The sequence below is a fragment of the Ornithodoros turicata genome, chromosome 3 (assembly GCF_037126465.1).
Source record: "Ornithodoros turicata isolate Travis chromosome 3, ASM3712646v1, whole genome shotgun sequence".
NCBI classification, from domain to species: domain Eukaryota; kingdom Metazoa; phylum Arthropoda; class Arachnida; order Ixodida; family Argasidae; genus Ornithodoros; species Ornithodoros turicata.
The window spans coordinates 49,831,342-49,846,273 of NC_088203.1; the positions used below are offsets into that span (position 1 = coordinate 49,831,342).

The following is a 14,932-nucleotide window of genomic DNA, read 5'->3' on the forward strand; positions in this document are numbered from 1 at the left end:
AGCGATTTGATCTATGCCACTAAAAAGCAGAGCGATATTTTCGTCGTCGCAGTGCTTCTAATCGGTTAAAATTAACCCTTGCCAGGTTAGCACTACATTCGTGTTGGCCAATGAGGCCTTCAGCGGCGACGTCGCGAAAGTGGTCGAGTTTTGCTTCCGCGATTCACAGCGCGGCGTCCGCATCGGAAACAGCGAGTCTGTCATCCAAAATGGCTGGTAACTTTTCATTCGTTCAGTTGATGGAACTTGGTTGGTCCGCATGCTGCCGAACTATGCAGTCTCTATGGCGGGAGAGACCGGAAAGTACTACCGAACTCCCGCTAAATTATAGCGCTATCGCCTCTTTGCAAATATGAACCACCCGATAACAGTGAGCTCTGTCTTTGCGCTTTGTTTTGTAGCTGACTATATTAGCGCACCGCTATGTGTCGGACAGGCCGTAACATCAGATACGTGACAACTCAATATGCCACATGGAACCACATGCTGCTGTAGGATGAATAATGTGTTGCCTTTACACTACGGAAGCTAAATTATCATCGCATCAGCAAGGTTCGCACAGACACAAGGGAACACTTAAACACCGTCTACTGCCACTTGCGCCATTGAAAAACACATCGGCGGCCAACTATGCCATCGCGGATCAGATATCGAAAGGAGACCTTTTCACAATTCTTTTTTCCGCTTCTTCACTCTTTTAGTATTTAGCCATTCTCATTCACTGGAAAATCCTGCGATTTCCTGTCTGACTGCACTCGCGACTTTAACGTTTGTCCCATAATACCAGTGAAAACCTGCCAAATAAGATTGCTGAGACCAAGCATATACTAGCGTGCCGGGTAACGCCACTGGATCGGGTGAGTTTTGTGCGGTCTTCGGAGAGCCACACGTTGCACAGTAAAGAAACTTCACCACATAATGCGTTGCTAGTCATCTGTCATTCCGAATGTTGTTAATTTATTACAAGATCCAGAAATTAAGTTCGGTTATTAGCTATTACGAAAGTCTAGACTGACGTAGGCCATCCTGCCGTCTGAAATCACACAACATAGTGGCGTCATACTCTGCGGCGGTTGGCCCTCCACGTGCTAAGCGGTGAACTTCAGTTCTCACAGTGTAACATTGCTAACCATAACGCAAAATAGAATCGATGGTAGGACGCGGTCTTTCTGAATTGCAGGAGATGCTGAAACTCATGGGACTCAGTGAGTTCATCTACTGGGTTGGTCATCTCTGCACGTCGCTTTTTATCACTGTCACCGCTTGCATCCCTATCGGCGTAATACTTGTGTACGTTGGAAACTCCCGTCCCACCATAGCGGGCGCTGACATCACTCTCGTTGAGACAGCATTGCTGCTCTTCTGTCTTCACGTTGGAATGCATATCTTGTTTGTGGCATGCCTTTTTAAGAGGTGTAAGTTAATCTTTTTGTACATAACTGTCTTTCTAACAGGCCGGACTGCCTGGTGTGTATGGAATCGTGTAATAAGGTGCGTATATGCACTATAAGGCGCGTATATCATTGCGTGGAACGGTGCCTGAGCAAAATTTCATGCGCAGGACCCCTCTGACGTATTTCCTGCGTGATAATTAGTTTCACTCAGCGCACAGAATTCGCGCAGTACCCAATAGCAACAAAGAAAGAAAAATTGTCACGTTTCTGTTTTCCTGCGTGCCCTGATACTGCCATCGTAGCGTCAGCGACTCGGCGGAACAAACCTGTCCACATGCTAGTGTAACAGCAAGTAAAACGTAAAGTGAATGAACTGTCCGCATGACGATGCACAACGGTACAAAACGAATACATCACGAATACACAATGCGATACACGATACACAAAACGAATGACATCGTCGCGCAAACCTGTGGTTTTGCGTTAACGAAAAGTCAGATTAACAGGCAACAGTCGCAAGCAACGCAGGTTAACACAAGATGCCGGTGTTGCATAGGATGCGACTGCCATTTTTCAGTTCCATTGCTGCACAAACCTGACTGCTACGCGATATATGAAACTCTTCACCGTAATTGACGCGCTGCACCAAGCGTAGAACACCAATTAAGTGCGTGAAATTTCTGGCAGCGCGCCACACAGGATCACATCATTGTGTCCAAGGCCAGGGAATGTCAGTCATCTGTGCGACTGGGGTAGAAATGACGCTGCTAGGCGCTCTACATATTGTGCATTTAATGTTTTCATTGAATTTTAAACTAAATCTCAGATTGATAAGATGAAACTGTTGCTTCCAACACCATGATTCCTATGCCATGTATGGTTTACAGAATCCATAAATGCCATTTCGTTGTTCCTGTAAAGGATTGTGTTACTTTCTTTCAGCGAACGTGGCTGTCACTTTTGCCATCATCTACTGGTTGGTGGCGTCCCTCTGGCCACTTGTCAGGGTCGGTTACTCACTTGTTGAGTATATGATGTACTCCCGCATTTGGAAATTGGCCTACTGCATGACGCCTGTCATTGGAACTTATTACACAATATTACTAATTCAACTTGCTTCTGACCTGAAAGGTATGAATCCTTTCTTCTGCTTGCCGTTTCTTTGTCAACACCCTCGAATGTCACCTACTGAATGTACCAGGCTCAGCAGGATGGTCTGTCGTAACGGTGTTCTCAGAAGAACAAGACAACATCACCATACTCGACGTCTGGATGATGATGCTGGCTACCGACCTGGCTATGGCCATCCTAGTGTGGTATTTCACCAGAGTACTGCCGTGGGTGACTGGAATAGCGCAACCATTCTACTTTCCTCTTCTGGTATCGTAACAGCAGCTGCAATCGTGTAGATGTCTTTACCACAGACTGCCTGCCAGGAAACATGAATATCGTTTACGTTGGTAGAATTCTGGAAATATGAACTGCCTACTAAACCTGCTAAGACAGGCACACACCAAGCTAACAGGTGGATTTTTTTTCGTTCGTGTGTATGAGTGTGTTCGTGTGGCTGCACTCTAAGAACACACTCTGCAGGACGGTGATTTACAGGCTAGTTCTGATATATGTGTGTGTGCTCGAGGTGTCGCAAATCTCCATAGCTAATGCGGATGTTGTGAAAACGGCATTTGGTATATTATAGTCTGTTGCAGTATTGAATTCGTGCGAATGGCATTCAATGTCATTACACCCAGCGTGCCGGTATATCCAATAACTAAACGGTACAATACATCCCAGTCAACACAACATTGAAAATTCAACGCAAGCACACGTTTAAAATCAATAAAATGAACGCAGGATCAAAGTTCGAAACTAACGTGGATTCAGCGTGGCGGCACAGCCAAGAACGGGTTGAATTAACAGCGACCACAACGCATATTTAGCATAACGGAAACGCAGTTTGTGTTAATACAACGTATGTGAACGTTTAAAATGCGGAACAGCAACCTGACAACGTTTAATTAACCAGCCGCGAAGATGATAATTAAACATATCTGTATTTCAAATATTTAATATGTATACGTTATTTGAGCTGCTTTTCGAGCGCAAACAAGGGTAACGTGCCCTCGTAATATTCATAAAAGGACACAAGAATATGTTCGCCGAAAAGTTTTATTCTCCTAACAGTTCTTTACCAATGGTAGATTTTTCGGTGCTCTGTATCGTAAACAATGACGAAAAGTAACTCGCCACTGAAAATAACACAGTAACTCACTCATATCGCAGGAAGGCACGTCGTTCGATGTCTTCGTTCTGTGCGGCTACGTTCGCAGAAAGGGGACTAACGCAAAATATAAATTAGAACGGCTAATTATGAGAGGAAACCACATTACATATTATATGTACAAGCTCGCCCTTTGCTGAATATTGGCGTTTCGTTTCATTCACGCTTCGCCCTCGACGCTGAAATGCAAATGACACCATGTAATACGGCCCTATGTGCGCACTCTACAAATGTAAATATAATGACGCAGTCAAATTCATCGTGTGCATACCTGGGGTTTCTGCATATGAATCCTAAACCGCACACTACGGACTCGCGAGTACAGGCGGTAATCTTCGTCATCCCATCGCCAGCGTGGGAGGGGGTGAAAATCTCCCGAGTACCAGAAGTAGAAGCCGGCCCTGATGCGTACATTAACCATGAACACAGCGCTCGAAACACTTCTGACTGATCATTTCATTCCCAGTAATTTTATGAGCGGAGATGGTACACTGACTAATGGTGGTGACTAACGTGTGGTGTGCTGACCCGCTTGACCGGATTATCATCATGCTGATAGTGCATACGCGGTGAACGAATGCTTATTACTGCAGTATGATGATACTTGTAATGCGCGTTTTTGCGCATTATAATACGTAATACACATACAAAGTGTATTACAGTAATACTACTATAATACAAATTATTGTAGTACATGTCCAGCCTTGGGAAGGACACATACATGCAAAACCTGAAGTGCCTAAGAAATTAACGATGGAAGGTGCAAGTCACTGAAAAGGTAAGCCAGAGGAAGGACTTGAACCCACATCTTCTGGATTGCCGGTCTGTACCAATTGAGCTAAGCTAACACACCTCCCCAGCGTAGATGGGTAGAAATCCAGCGAACCGGTAGAGATGTAGGAAGGGAGTTGCCTCAGGACAGAAGCCGCCGATATTTCGAACAGAGACTGTTCTTCTTCTGGGCACCGTCCTCATCATTGGCATGGTATTTAAAGGGTTAGGTGTGACGTGTTTAAAGGTTCATGCGAATTGTGGGTCAACAGCCCGGAGGGAAGAAAGGTCCGTACGGGTTTTTACGGCGGGAGTGAATGGCTGCTTTGTTAGAGTGTGGAGGGGATTATGTGAACGTAGTGATCTAGGCTACAGACCGGTTACAGAAAAATGGAAGGTTCACGAACACGTGGACGAAACGGGACAACAGGCAAGAATTCGCAAGCATAGCGAAAGATAAGGAGGTTAGGGGTTACGTGGTGAAAATTCCAGAACGAGCAAAGGTTTTTTTTTAAATATATATTTGTAATACAAAGTTGTGGCATGCAATAAAGAGAGAAGAAAGCAGTGGCCAGAACATAACAGATGATAATGGATGTAGAAGGGAAAAGCATATTTTATTTGTGAAGTGTTTCTAGGGTGCCTTGTGATTTGTTGATACCGGACGGGTGAAGAGCGTTGAACTTGTATATGAGATAAGACTCCCTGTCACGTCTGTCACGTGTGGATCTAAACCCGGTTTCTAGAATATATAGTTTAATGCTGTCAAAATTGTGACCAGGAACGTTAAAGTGTTCGGCGACTGCTTTGGGGAGCTTGTTGGACGTGTCGGTTCTGTGTCCGGTAAGGCGGTTGTTCATTTGTTGGCCGGTTTCACCAATGTATTGCATAGAGCAGTCGCCGCATTCAATGCAGTGTATGACATTGGAGCTTATGCATGTGAATGCGTGGTTAACGGGGTGGGTGTAATTGCTCGCAGTGCTTTTGATGGAGTTAGCGTGTTGAACGTGCTTGCATGTTTTGCAGCGCGGGAGGTTGCGGGGTCGTGTTCCCGTGTACGGGGTGCTTGTTTTGCTGATTTTGGCATTCACCAAGGAGTCTGCCAGGTTTTTTGCGCGTCGGTATGTCACCTGTATGGGATTTGTGAAGTCGGTCACTGCTTTGGAGGAGGGGCTCGTGCTTCTTTAGAATGGCTTTGATGTTTGGAAGTGCGTTGGAATATCTTGTGATGAAGCTTATTTGGCACACGTCGGGATTTTTTCCAGAACCTCGTCTCGATCGGGTGTGAGTGCCTTGTGACGGAATTCGGTTAGGAGGGAGTCTGGATAGTCCCTTTGGGCAAGTGTACTGCAGAGTTTGTCAAGCTTCTCAGCGTAATCTGTGTCGTTTGAACAAATTCTGCGTAGTCTTACACTCTGCCCATTAGGAATTCCAACCTTACAGTGACGCGGGTGGTGACTCTTGAAGTGAAGGTATTGTTGTTTGTCAGTTGGCTTTTTGTACAGGGTTGTGATGAGGTTGCCGTTGCCTAGTGATATCGTGGTGTCGAGGAAGTTAATTAAGTGAGTTGACTGTTGTGATGTGAACTTTATGTTGCTATGCGCGGTGTTCAGTAGATGTACGAACTTTTGAAATTCATGTTCCCTGTGTTCCCATATTATTAGTATATCATCGATGTATCGAAGGTACACCGTGGGTTTTAATGAGAGGGCGCTGAGAACTTTGTTTTCTAAGAACCCCATGAAGATATTTGCGTATGTGGGTGCAACAGGTGTGCCCATACTTGTACCGTGTACTTGTAGGTAGTGTTCGCCATTGAACTCGAAGTAGTTCAGTTTAAGGACCAAGTCCATTAGAGCGAGTATGGTTTCCGTGTCTTTTCTGGTGTTGTTGTAGAAAGGGTATTGCAGAGGGCTGTGATTCCGTCGTTGTGTGGGATGTTAGTATACAGTGATGTCACATCCAGCGTGGCTAGTATTGTGTCCCTACCAAATGTACGAGTGTTGTTTATATCTCTGATTATTCTGAGGAGGTGGGGTGTGTCTTGTACATGCGATGGCAGTGTTGTCAGAATATGGTTTCAATAGTGGTCCAGGAATTTCGAGAGTCTTTCTGTTGGTGTGTTGTTATTAGATACAATTGGCCTGCCGGGGATGTCAGCCGTATAGACCTCGTTGGCGTGTACCTTGTGGATTTTGGGCAATAAATAGAAACGACCTGCGCCTGTGTTTGATGGGGTGAGATATCTGAGGTCATCACGTGTGATGAGCTTTCGTTCGTGGAGGTCCTGTATGGTATGGGTTATTAGCGCTGTGTACTCCTTTGTTGGGTCATGGTCCAGTTTGAGGTAGTGTTGCGTATTGTTGAGTTGCCTATGAGCTTCAGAGATATATTTATCTGTGGGCCAGATGACGATACTCCCACACTTATCTGCGGGCTTGATAATGATATCATATCTGTCAGCTAGCGCTTTGATGATGTCACGCTGTGTTTTAGTGAGGTTGTGACCACGCGAGCTTTGGGAAATACCACGAAGGATGTCGTTGCTTACTTGTTTAGTCTAGTGCGGGTTCACGGCCGAGAACCCGCACTGACCTGTACATTAAACAAGTAAGCAACGACATCCTTCGCGGTATTTCCCAAAGCTCGCGTGGTCACAATCTCACTAAAACACAGCGTGACATCATCAAAGCGCTAGCTGACAGAGATATCATTATCAAGTCCGCAGATAAGGGTGGGAGTATCGTCATCTGGCCCACAGATAAATATATCTCTGAAGCTCATAGGCAACTCAAGAATACGCAACACTACCTCAAACTGGACCATGACCCAACAAAGGGGTACACAGCGCTAATAACCCATACCATACAGGACCTCCACGAACGAAAGCTCATCACACGTGATGACCTCAGATATCTCACCCCATCAAACACAGGCGCAGGTCGTTTCTATTTATTGCCCAAAATCCACAAGGTACACGCCAACGAGCTCTATACGGCTGACATCCCCGGCAGGCCAATTGTATCTAATAACAACACACCAACAGAAAGACTCTCGAAATTCCTGGACCACTATTTAAACCATATTCCGACAACACTGCCATCGCATGTACTAGACACACCCCATCCCCTCAGAATAATCAGAGATATAAACAACACTCGTACATTTGGTAGGGACACAATACTAGCCACGCTGGATGTGACATCACTGTATACTAACATCCCACACAACGACGGAATCACAGCCCTCCGCAATACCCTTTCTACAACAAACACCAGAAAAGACACGGAAACCATACTCGCTCTAATGGACTTGGTCCTTAAACTGAACTACTTCGAGTTCAATGGCGAATACTACCTACAAGTACACGGTACAAGTATGGGCACACCTGTTGGACCCACATACGCAAATATCTTCATGGGGTTCTTAGAAAACAAAGTTCTCAGCGCCCTCTCATTAAAACCCACGGTGTACCTTCGATACATCGATGATATACTGATAATATGGGAACACGGGGAACATGAATTTCAAAAGTTCGTACATCTACTGAACACCGCGCATAGCAACATAAAGTTCACATCACAACAGTCAACTCACTTTCATATCACTAGACAACGGCAACCTCATCACAACCCTGTACACAAAGCCAACTGACAAACAATACCTTCACTTCAAGAGTCACCACCCGCGTCACTGTAAGGTTGGAATTCCTAATGGGCAGAGTGTAAGACTACGCAGAATTTGTTCAAACGACACAGATTACGCTGAGAAGCTTGACGAACTCTGCAATACACTTGCCCAAAGGGACTATCCAGACTCCCTCCTAACCGATTTCCGTCACAAGGCACTCACACTCGATCGAAACGAGATTCTGGAAAACCGAAAAAATCCCGACGTGTGCCAAATAAGCTTCATCACAAGATATTCCAACGCACTTCCAAACATCAAAGCCATTCTAAAGAAGCACGAGCCCCTCCTCCAAAGCAGTGACCGACTTAGCAACATATTCACAAATCCCATACAGGTGACATACCGACGCGCAAGAAACCTGGCAGACTCCTTGGTCTATGCCAAATTCAGCAAAACAAGCACCCCGTACACGGGAACACGACCCTGCAACCTCCCGCGCTGCAAAACATGCAAGCACGTTCAACACGCTAACTCCATCAAAAGCACTGCGAGCAATTACACCCACCCCGTTAACCACGCATTCACATGCACAAGCTCCAATGTCATATACTGCATTGAATGCGGCGACTGCTCTATGCAATACATTGGTGAAACCGGCCAACAAATGTACAACCGCCTTACCGGACACAGAACCGACACGTCCAACAAGCTCCCCAAAGCAGTCGCCGAACACTTTAACGTTCCTGGTCACAATTTTGACAACATTAAACTATATATTCTAGAAACCGGGTTTAGATCCACACGTGACAGACGTGATACATATACAAGTTCAACGCTCTTCACCCGTCCGGTATCAACAAATCACAAGGCACCCTAGAAACACTTCACAAATAAAATATGCTTTTCCCTTCTACATCCATTATCATCTGTTATGTTCTGCATGGCCACTGCTTTCTGCTCTCTTTATTGCATGCCACAACTTTGTATTACAAATATATATTTAAAAAAAAACCTTTGCTCGTTCTGGAATTTTCACCACGTAACCATTAACCTCCTTATCTTTCGCTTGCGAATTCTTGCCTGTTGTCCCGTTTCGTCCACGTGTTCGTGAACCTTCCATTTTTCTGTAACCGGTCTGTAGCCTAGATCACTACGTTCACATAATCCCCTCCACACTCTAACAAAGCAGCCATTCACTCCCGCCGTAGAAGCCCGTACGGACCCTTTCTTCCCTCCGGGCTGTTGACCCACAATTCGCATGAACCATTAAACACGTCACACCTAACCCTTTAAATACCATGCCAATGATGAGGACGGTGCCCAGAAGAAGAACAGTCTCTGTTCGAAATATCGGCGGCTTCTGTCCTGAGGCAACTCCCTTCCTATACCTCCCCAGCGGCTTCCAAGGGCGCGTCATCTGAAGGGACAAATCAAGCTACTCTCTCACTCATCCCCTTTCTCTCTTACATTTTTTTTATACACACAATCATACGAAGGATACGACGCAAGCGGCAGCTGTTGAACATAAGAGAACTAATGTCCTGAGACTGGAACACATAGAAAGGACAAATACATACAAAGCCTCAAGTGCCAAAGAAATTGACGACGAAAGATGGCAGTCACTCAAAAGGTTAGCCAGCTGTGGGGCTCGAACCCACATCTTCTGGATTACCAGTCCAAGGCTCTACCAATTGAGCTAAGCTAACATACCTCTCTAGCGGCTCCCAAGGCTTAGCTCAGCAAGTGTTAGCGTAGCTTAGCAAGTATTACCTTGGCTCAATTGGTAGAGTCCTGAACTGGTAACCCAGAAGATGTGGGTTCGTGTCCTACAGCTGGCTAACCCTTTCAGTGACTTCCATCTTTTATCGTATAGTATCTTAGGCACTTCAGACTTTGTACGTATTCGCGCTTTCTATGTGTTCCAGCCTCAGGACATCAGTTCTCTCATGTTCAACAGTTGCCGCTTGCGCGTATGATTGTCTGTATGAGTGAGCAAAATGTAATAGTAAGATGAGTGAGATAAAGTGGTTGATTTGTCCCTTCAGATGACGCGCCCTTGGAAGTCGCTGGGGAGGTGTGTTAGCTTAGCTCAATTGGTAGAGCCCAGACTTGTGCCCGTTACCAAAAAATAGGAACTAAATACCGTTACCCGTTACTTCAGAAAAAAGTAACTAAATACGTTGCTCGTTACCAACATACAAAAGTAACGAGTTCTCGTTACTTACAGGTAACGAGTTACTTTTACGTTACCGCCGCATAGTTAAAGGAGCCAACAAACATGCCGTCACTTGACATTCAAATCATTATTAATGAGAAATCGCACTTCACAAGAAGCTGATACTCGAAATTTACATCAGTGATCTTCGTTCTCTTCCGTGTGAAGATATCTGCTGCCGAAGTGGGGGTGATCGGAGGTTATGAAAACACAAGAAAAGACACCGGTTTTCGTGCCACCGATCACCAACGGTTCCCAAAAACAGACGAGGGGCTGCGTCATAATTAGGGCGCTCAGAAGCTTAGCAAAAACAAGAAAAGGCTAGAAGTGGAAACGCGTTTTTTGTAGATATAGCACAATTGGTGCCCATTCTTGGGAAGGGGTGATGGTCGAAGATTACGGAAACAAGAGAAAAGACAAGAGCATTCGTTTAAGACGATTCAGCACGTCAACAACACATCCAGCGAAGGACTGCAATAATACTTTAAGTCACACGTGGTCGTGGGTCACGCAGGTCCACGCATTGCGCCACACGGAGGGCCGAAATGTGCTCCACCACGCTGAAGAAAAGGAACGAGTAACGTCAGTAACGAGTTACCAATTTTTGTAACTGATTCCGTTACTATTACATTTTTTTAACAAGTAACTGAATCGTTACTTCGTTACCAAAAAAAGTAACCGTCACCAAGTAACGAGTTACTTGTAACGAGTTAGGCACAACTGCCATGAACCGGTAATCTAGAAGATGTGGGTTCGAGTCTTACAACTAGCTAACCTTTTCAGTGACTTCCATCGTCATCATTAATATCTTAGGCACTTGACGCTTTGTATGTATTCGCGCTTTCAATGTGTTCCAGCCTCAGGACATCAGTTGTCTCATGTTCAACAGTTCCCGCTTGCGTCAAGTGCCATCTGAAATAATCCAAGCGCCATCCAACTCCATCCGGGCCCCATCTGAAAAAACCCAGATGCCATTCAATTTAATACGGGTGCCATCTGAATTAATCCATGGTGTGTTTAAGCACTATAACCGTGCTTTGACAGGGACATCCAATCCAAGCGGAAACTGTGTTAAGCCGTGTAAGGGATTTTTTTTACAAATTCTAGAATTGTATGTTAAATCAACTGCTAATTATTGATGGAGATTTGTTTGTTCAAAAAACTGGCATCTGTATTGGTTCCGCCATTGCACAGGTATTGTCAAATTTATTTGCATACTGTTGATTCTGCTGTATTTCAACTGTTTCCACCGCCTCTCTACTTCTAAGAAGATTTGTCGATGACTTGTTGTCGTCAATCGAAGAGTCTTGTATTTGTGACTGTGAACGCGTTATGAGAACAAGGAAAGAACTGACACAACATGAAGTCTCAGTCTCTCTTTTGAGACTTCGTGTTGTGTCTGTCCCTTCGTGTTCCCTAGTCTCGTGGTTTTTACATTATGCATCATCTTCACCAGCTCGCTTGCTTCCTAGCCATTTTTTCATGAATGGCGAGCTACAATTTTTAGATGTACGACTTTTGTTCAGCCCTTATCTTTGCTGGAAGTATGGCAAGTTAGGTAGTCTCTGTAGCCTATCTTGCTAGCTGCAAGCTGCCATTCAAAAACTATCAAGTTTGCAGTCATCACGCGGCTACTGTCAAATGCTCTGAAAACTGTGTTCACCAGTTGCATTGTTCTCTGTCCCACCATCTATCTCGGTTGAGGAACACGAGGTACTCCCAATGCAAGACTGTACTGATGTCGCTTGAAAAGAAGCTTTTCTCCTGTTCCCTGAAAGAAAAGAGTGTTACTGGTCACCGTGCCGTAATTCCTTATTTTCACCAAATTTCCCATAACCTGCTTAGAGATAACCTGCGATTAGGCTCGTTGACCCTCTGAGAAAAAGTCGAAACTCCGTGTAAAATTCACAGAACTGTGTATGTAAACTGTCGTTCTAATATCAGATACCTTTGGAATGTGGTTTCTGTAATATCTGCCAAAATAAACGTTGCCTAAATGATCGCTTGCGGGAGTAAAATGTAATGATTGTTTTTCCGAAATGGTAAAACACATACAAGTTTGTAGAGGTTGTGCGCCCAGATGGCATGAAACCGTTGTAGTGTCCAGTGAAAGTGACCTTGACAAAAGACTTATGAAGGAAACGCTGTCCGTTATCTCCATTGGGAACTGTGTAAGTAAGCCTTCCCTAACCTTCCTGTTGGTTTTGGGGATCTACTTACGTCCCCATCACCCTTCTGTCTCACCCACTTGAACACTGTATATGCTCGTGTATTTGAGAAAACTTTTCAGACTTGTCTGTGGTGTAGTTTTTTGTCCCCCATTCTCGGGTTTTTAAGTTACGGATGTCCAAGGTCCAATGCCCAAACCACGGTCTGTCAGCAAGCGGAACTATGCAAGGCGAGACGAAGCCAACACAAGCTCGAAGCCAAGGTCCCAAAAGCTCGCCGGAGTGGCTAAATTGCATACCTTATTACCGCCGGATGGAATTGAAATTAGCATGAGAACCTAAGAAAAGACACCGGAACCTGGCAACAACGATCTGGAGGACAATGGGGTGTCTCAAAGAGGCAAAGGAATCCACTCACCTGTAAAGAGAGAAGCCGGAACACCGTTCGAGAAATTCGGTTTTGCTGCATGCGGGAGTGGGACAGTGTGTCTGCGCATGTTGCCACTTCGCCATGTGACGTTACCGATGAAGTCCCAATTTCTTTTTTTCTTCTGTGTGCAGGTCAGTATTCCATCTACGATATTTCCATTTTGGAGATATGTTTTTGGTGCTATATGGTATGGGTCATCCGAAAGTGCTGTGAACAAGCAAACAGATGAAAAAATGCGAGTTTTCGTACGTTCGTTGGTTTGTTCGCTCGCTCGCTGGCTCGCTCGTTCATTTATCCATTCATTCTTTTTGGCGGAACCTCTGCAACGTCGCACTGAATGCGGTGCTTTTTGGGACTACGGTTCAACCTTGGTAATTTTTGCAAACTAAACGTGTACAGGGACACAGCACTGAAAACGCGGGGGCCTATGATGCTCTATGTGGACTAAGGTCAGTAAGGAAAATCATTATCCTGTGCAAAGTGATACCATTGCTCGGTCTCGCAGGCGGCGGCCTTATCTGCTGAAATCCAGTTTCGTCCTCATCCCCTATAGCTACCGGACCATGTAACGCAAAAAGTTCCAACTACGGCATTCATTTTTCTATGCTGTACAGTGGCATCGACATATATTTTTTACATTTATTCGAGAGCCTGATCGTATTTCGTAGGAAATTTCGTTCGTATAGGGAATATTGTATAGAGAACTACCCTATACGCAACGTACCTTTACGATACTATTACAGTTACCGGCACGCTGGATGTAACAGAAAATACAAATAATAAGAACTGGTCACTGCTGTCTGGTACGTACGACAGTGCATATAGACATAGGACAAAGGGCAGATTTAGATGGCGTATAACAGAAACTGCCGCAGCCGCCACATGCTCTCAGATTAACATAGTGTCATAGAAGTACAACTAGTATGACTACTTTTAATTATATTTTAATTTAAAATATTAGTTTCGTTATTTCATTGGAAATGATGTTTTTATTGAGCTCAAAGTGAGGTTTAAAGTCCGTCTAGTTTGTGCGTGTCGGAAGTGTCCCACAAACCATAACGTGCGTGTTTTCACTCGTCTTCTAGCCAGTAGACAAGTGGCAACCAACGGTAAACATGGCATTTCTCACACTTGCGTGCATTATCATAACATCACTCTGACTAGCTCTGCTCTCTGGCACCCCACAGTCACCCACTACTATATTTAAACATCGTCATTTCTGGCACAGCTAACAGAAGCCTATCACGCTTGTCTGCTTGTCTTGCCGTCATTGACTCTTTTCCGTTTCTCCTCCTTTCAATTATATCAGCCGAAGTACTGGCGTCCCAGGGTCACAGTCGATAACGTAGATACGGCAGCCCTAGCGGCGCAGGATCCCGCTCGGTTTGAACCAGATCCGAATGCAGAAGCTGTAATCGCGATAAAAGGATTGCGTAAGGTAAGTATACAGAAACAACGACTCGCTAATATAAATCATGCGTTTCTGTTGCTTGCACAGAACTTCGGAGGCAATACAGCCTTGAATGGCATTGACGTCAGATTTTTCAAAGGCGAAATCACGGTGCTCCTAGGTCATAATGGGGCTGGTAAGACTACCATGATGAGCATCTTAACGGGTAAGTTTCACGACGATCACTGACAACGAAAATATCACGGTAAAAAGAACATTGTGAAATACTATACGTGTGCGCATGAGATGTTAGTGGAGGATGTGGAAGTTACGTCTCGGTCATCCGGACGTCTCAATATTCAGTCTACGTCGCCCGGTACCGGATTTGCAGTACCGGAGTGTGGGAATGCGTTCTTGTTGCGCGAATGCATTGCGTTTACAGGTATCATGTTTACATGGTTTCTTTCTTACGTCGCCACCAGCATCATTTGTACTCTAAACCTGGTAGCGTATGGCTGTGGCTTACCCAGAGAGTAAAAAAAATGATTTAGCATGTACCAGAAACCCGTGAAGATAAAGAGGTACAGATCACCCCTTTAGTTTGGAGGTTCTACAGAAGTGTGTATTGCCATTTCCTCACTCTCTTCCTTTCC

At 44.9% G+C, this 14,932-nt stretch overlaps 1 protein-coding gene and 1 non-coding gene across 2 annotated transcripts in view; one reads left to right on the forward strand and one right to left on the reverse strand.

Moving 5' to 3' along the window:
- LOC135388463 (phospholipid-transporting ATPase ABCA1-like) overlaps nt 1–14,932 on the forward strand; it is a 391,000-nt gene that overhangs the window by 121,508 nt on the left and 254,560 nt on the right. The window contains exons 6-10 of the mRNA XM_064618039.1: nt 1,181–1,415; nt 2,337–2,525; nt 2,596–2,774; nt 14,199–14,327; nt 14,388–14,505. Of these exons, the coding sequence (XP_064474109.1) occupies nt 1,181–1,415; nt 2,337–2,525; nt 2,596–2,774; nt 14,199–14,327; nt 14,388–14,505 (850 nt within the window). The remainder of the gene's footprint in view (nt 1–1,180; nt 1,416–2,336; nt 2,526–2,595; nt 2,775–14,198; nt 14,328–14,387; nt 14,506–14,932) is intronic.
- On the reverse strand, nt 9,710–9,782 carry Trnat-ggu (transfer RNA threonine (anticodon GGU)). Its single transcript has one exon. It is a non-coding gene; the product is annotated as a tRNA-Thr (tRNA).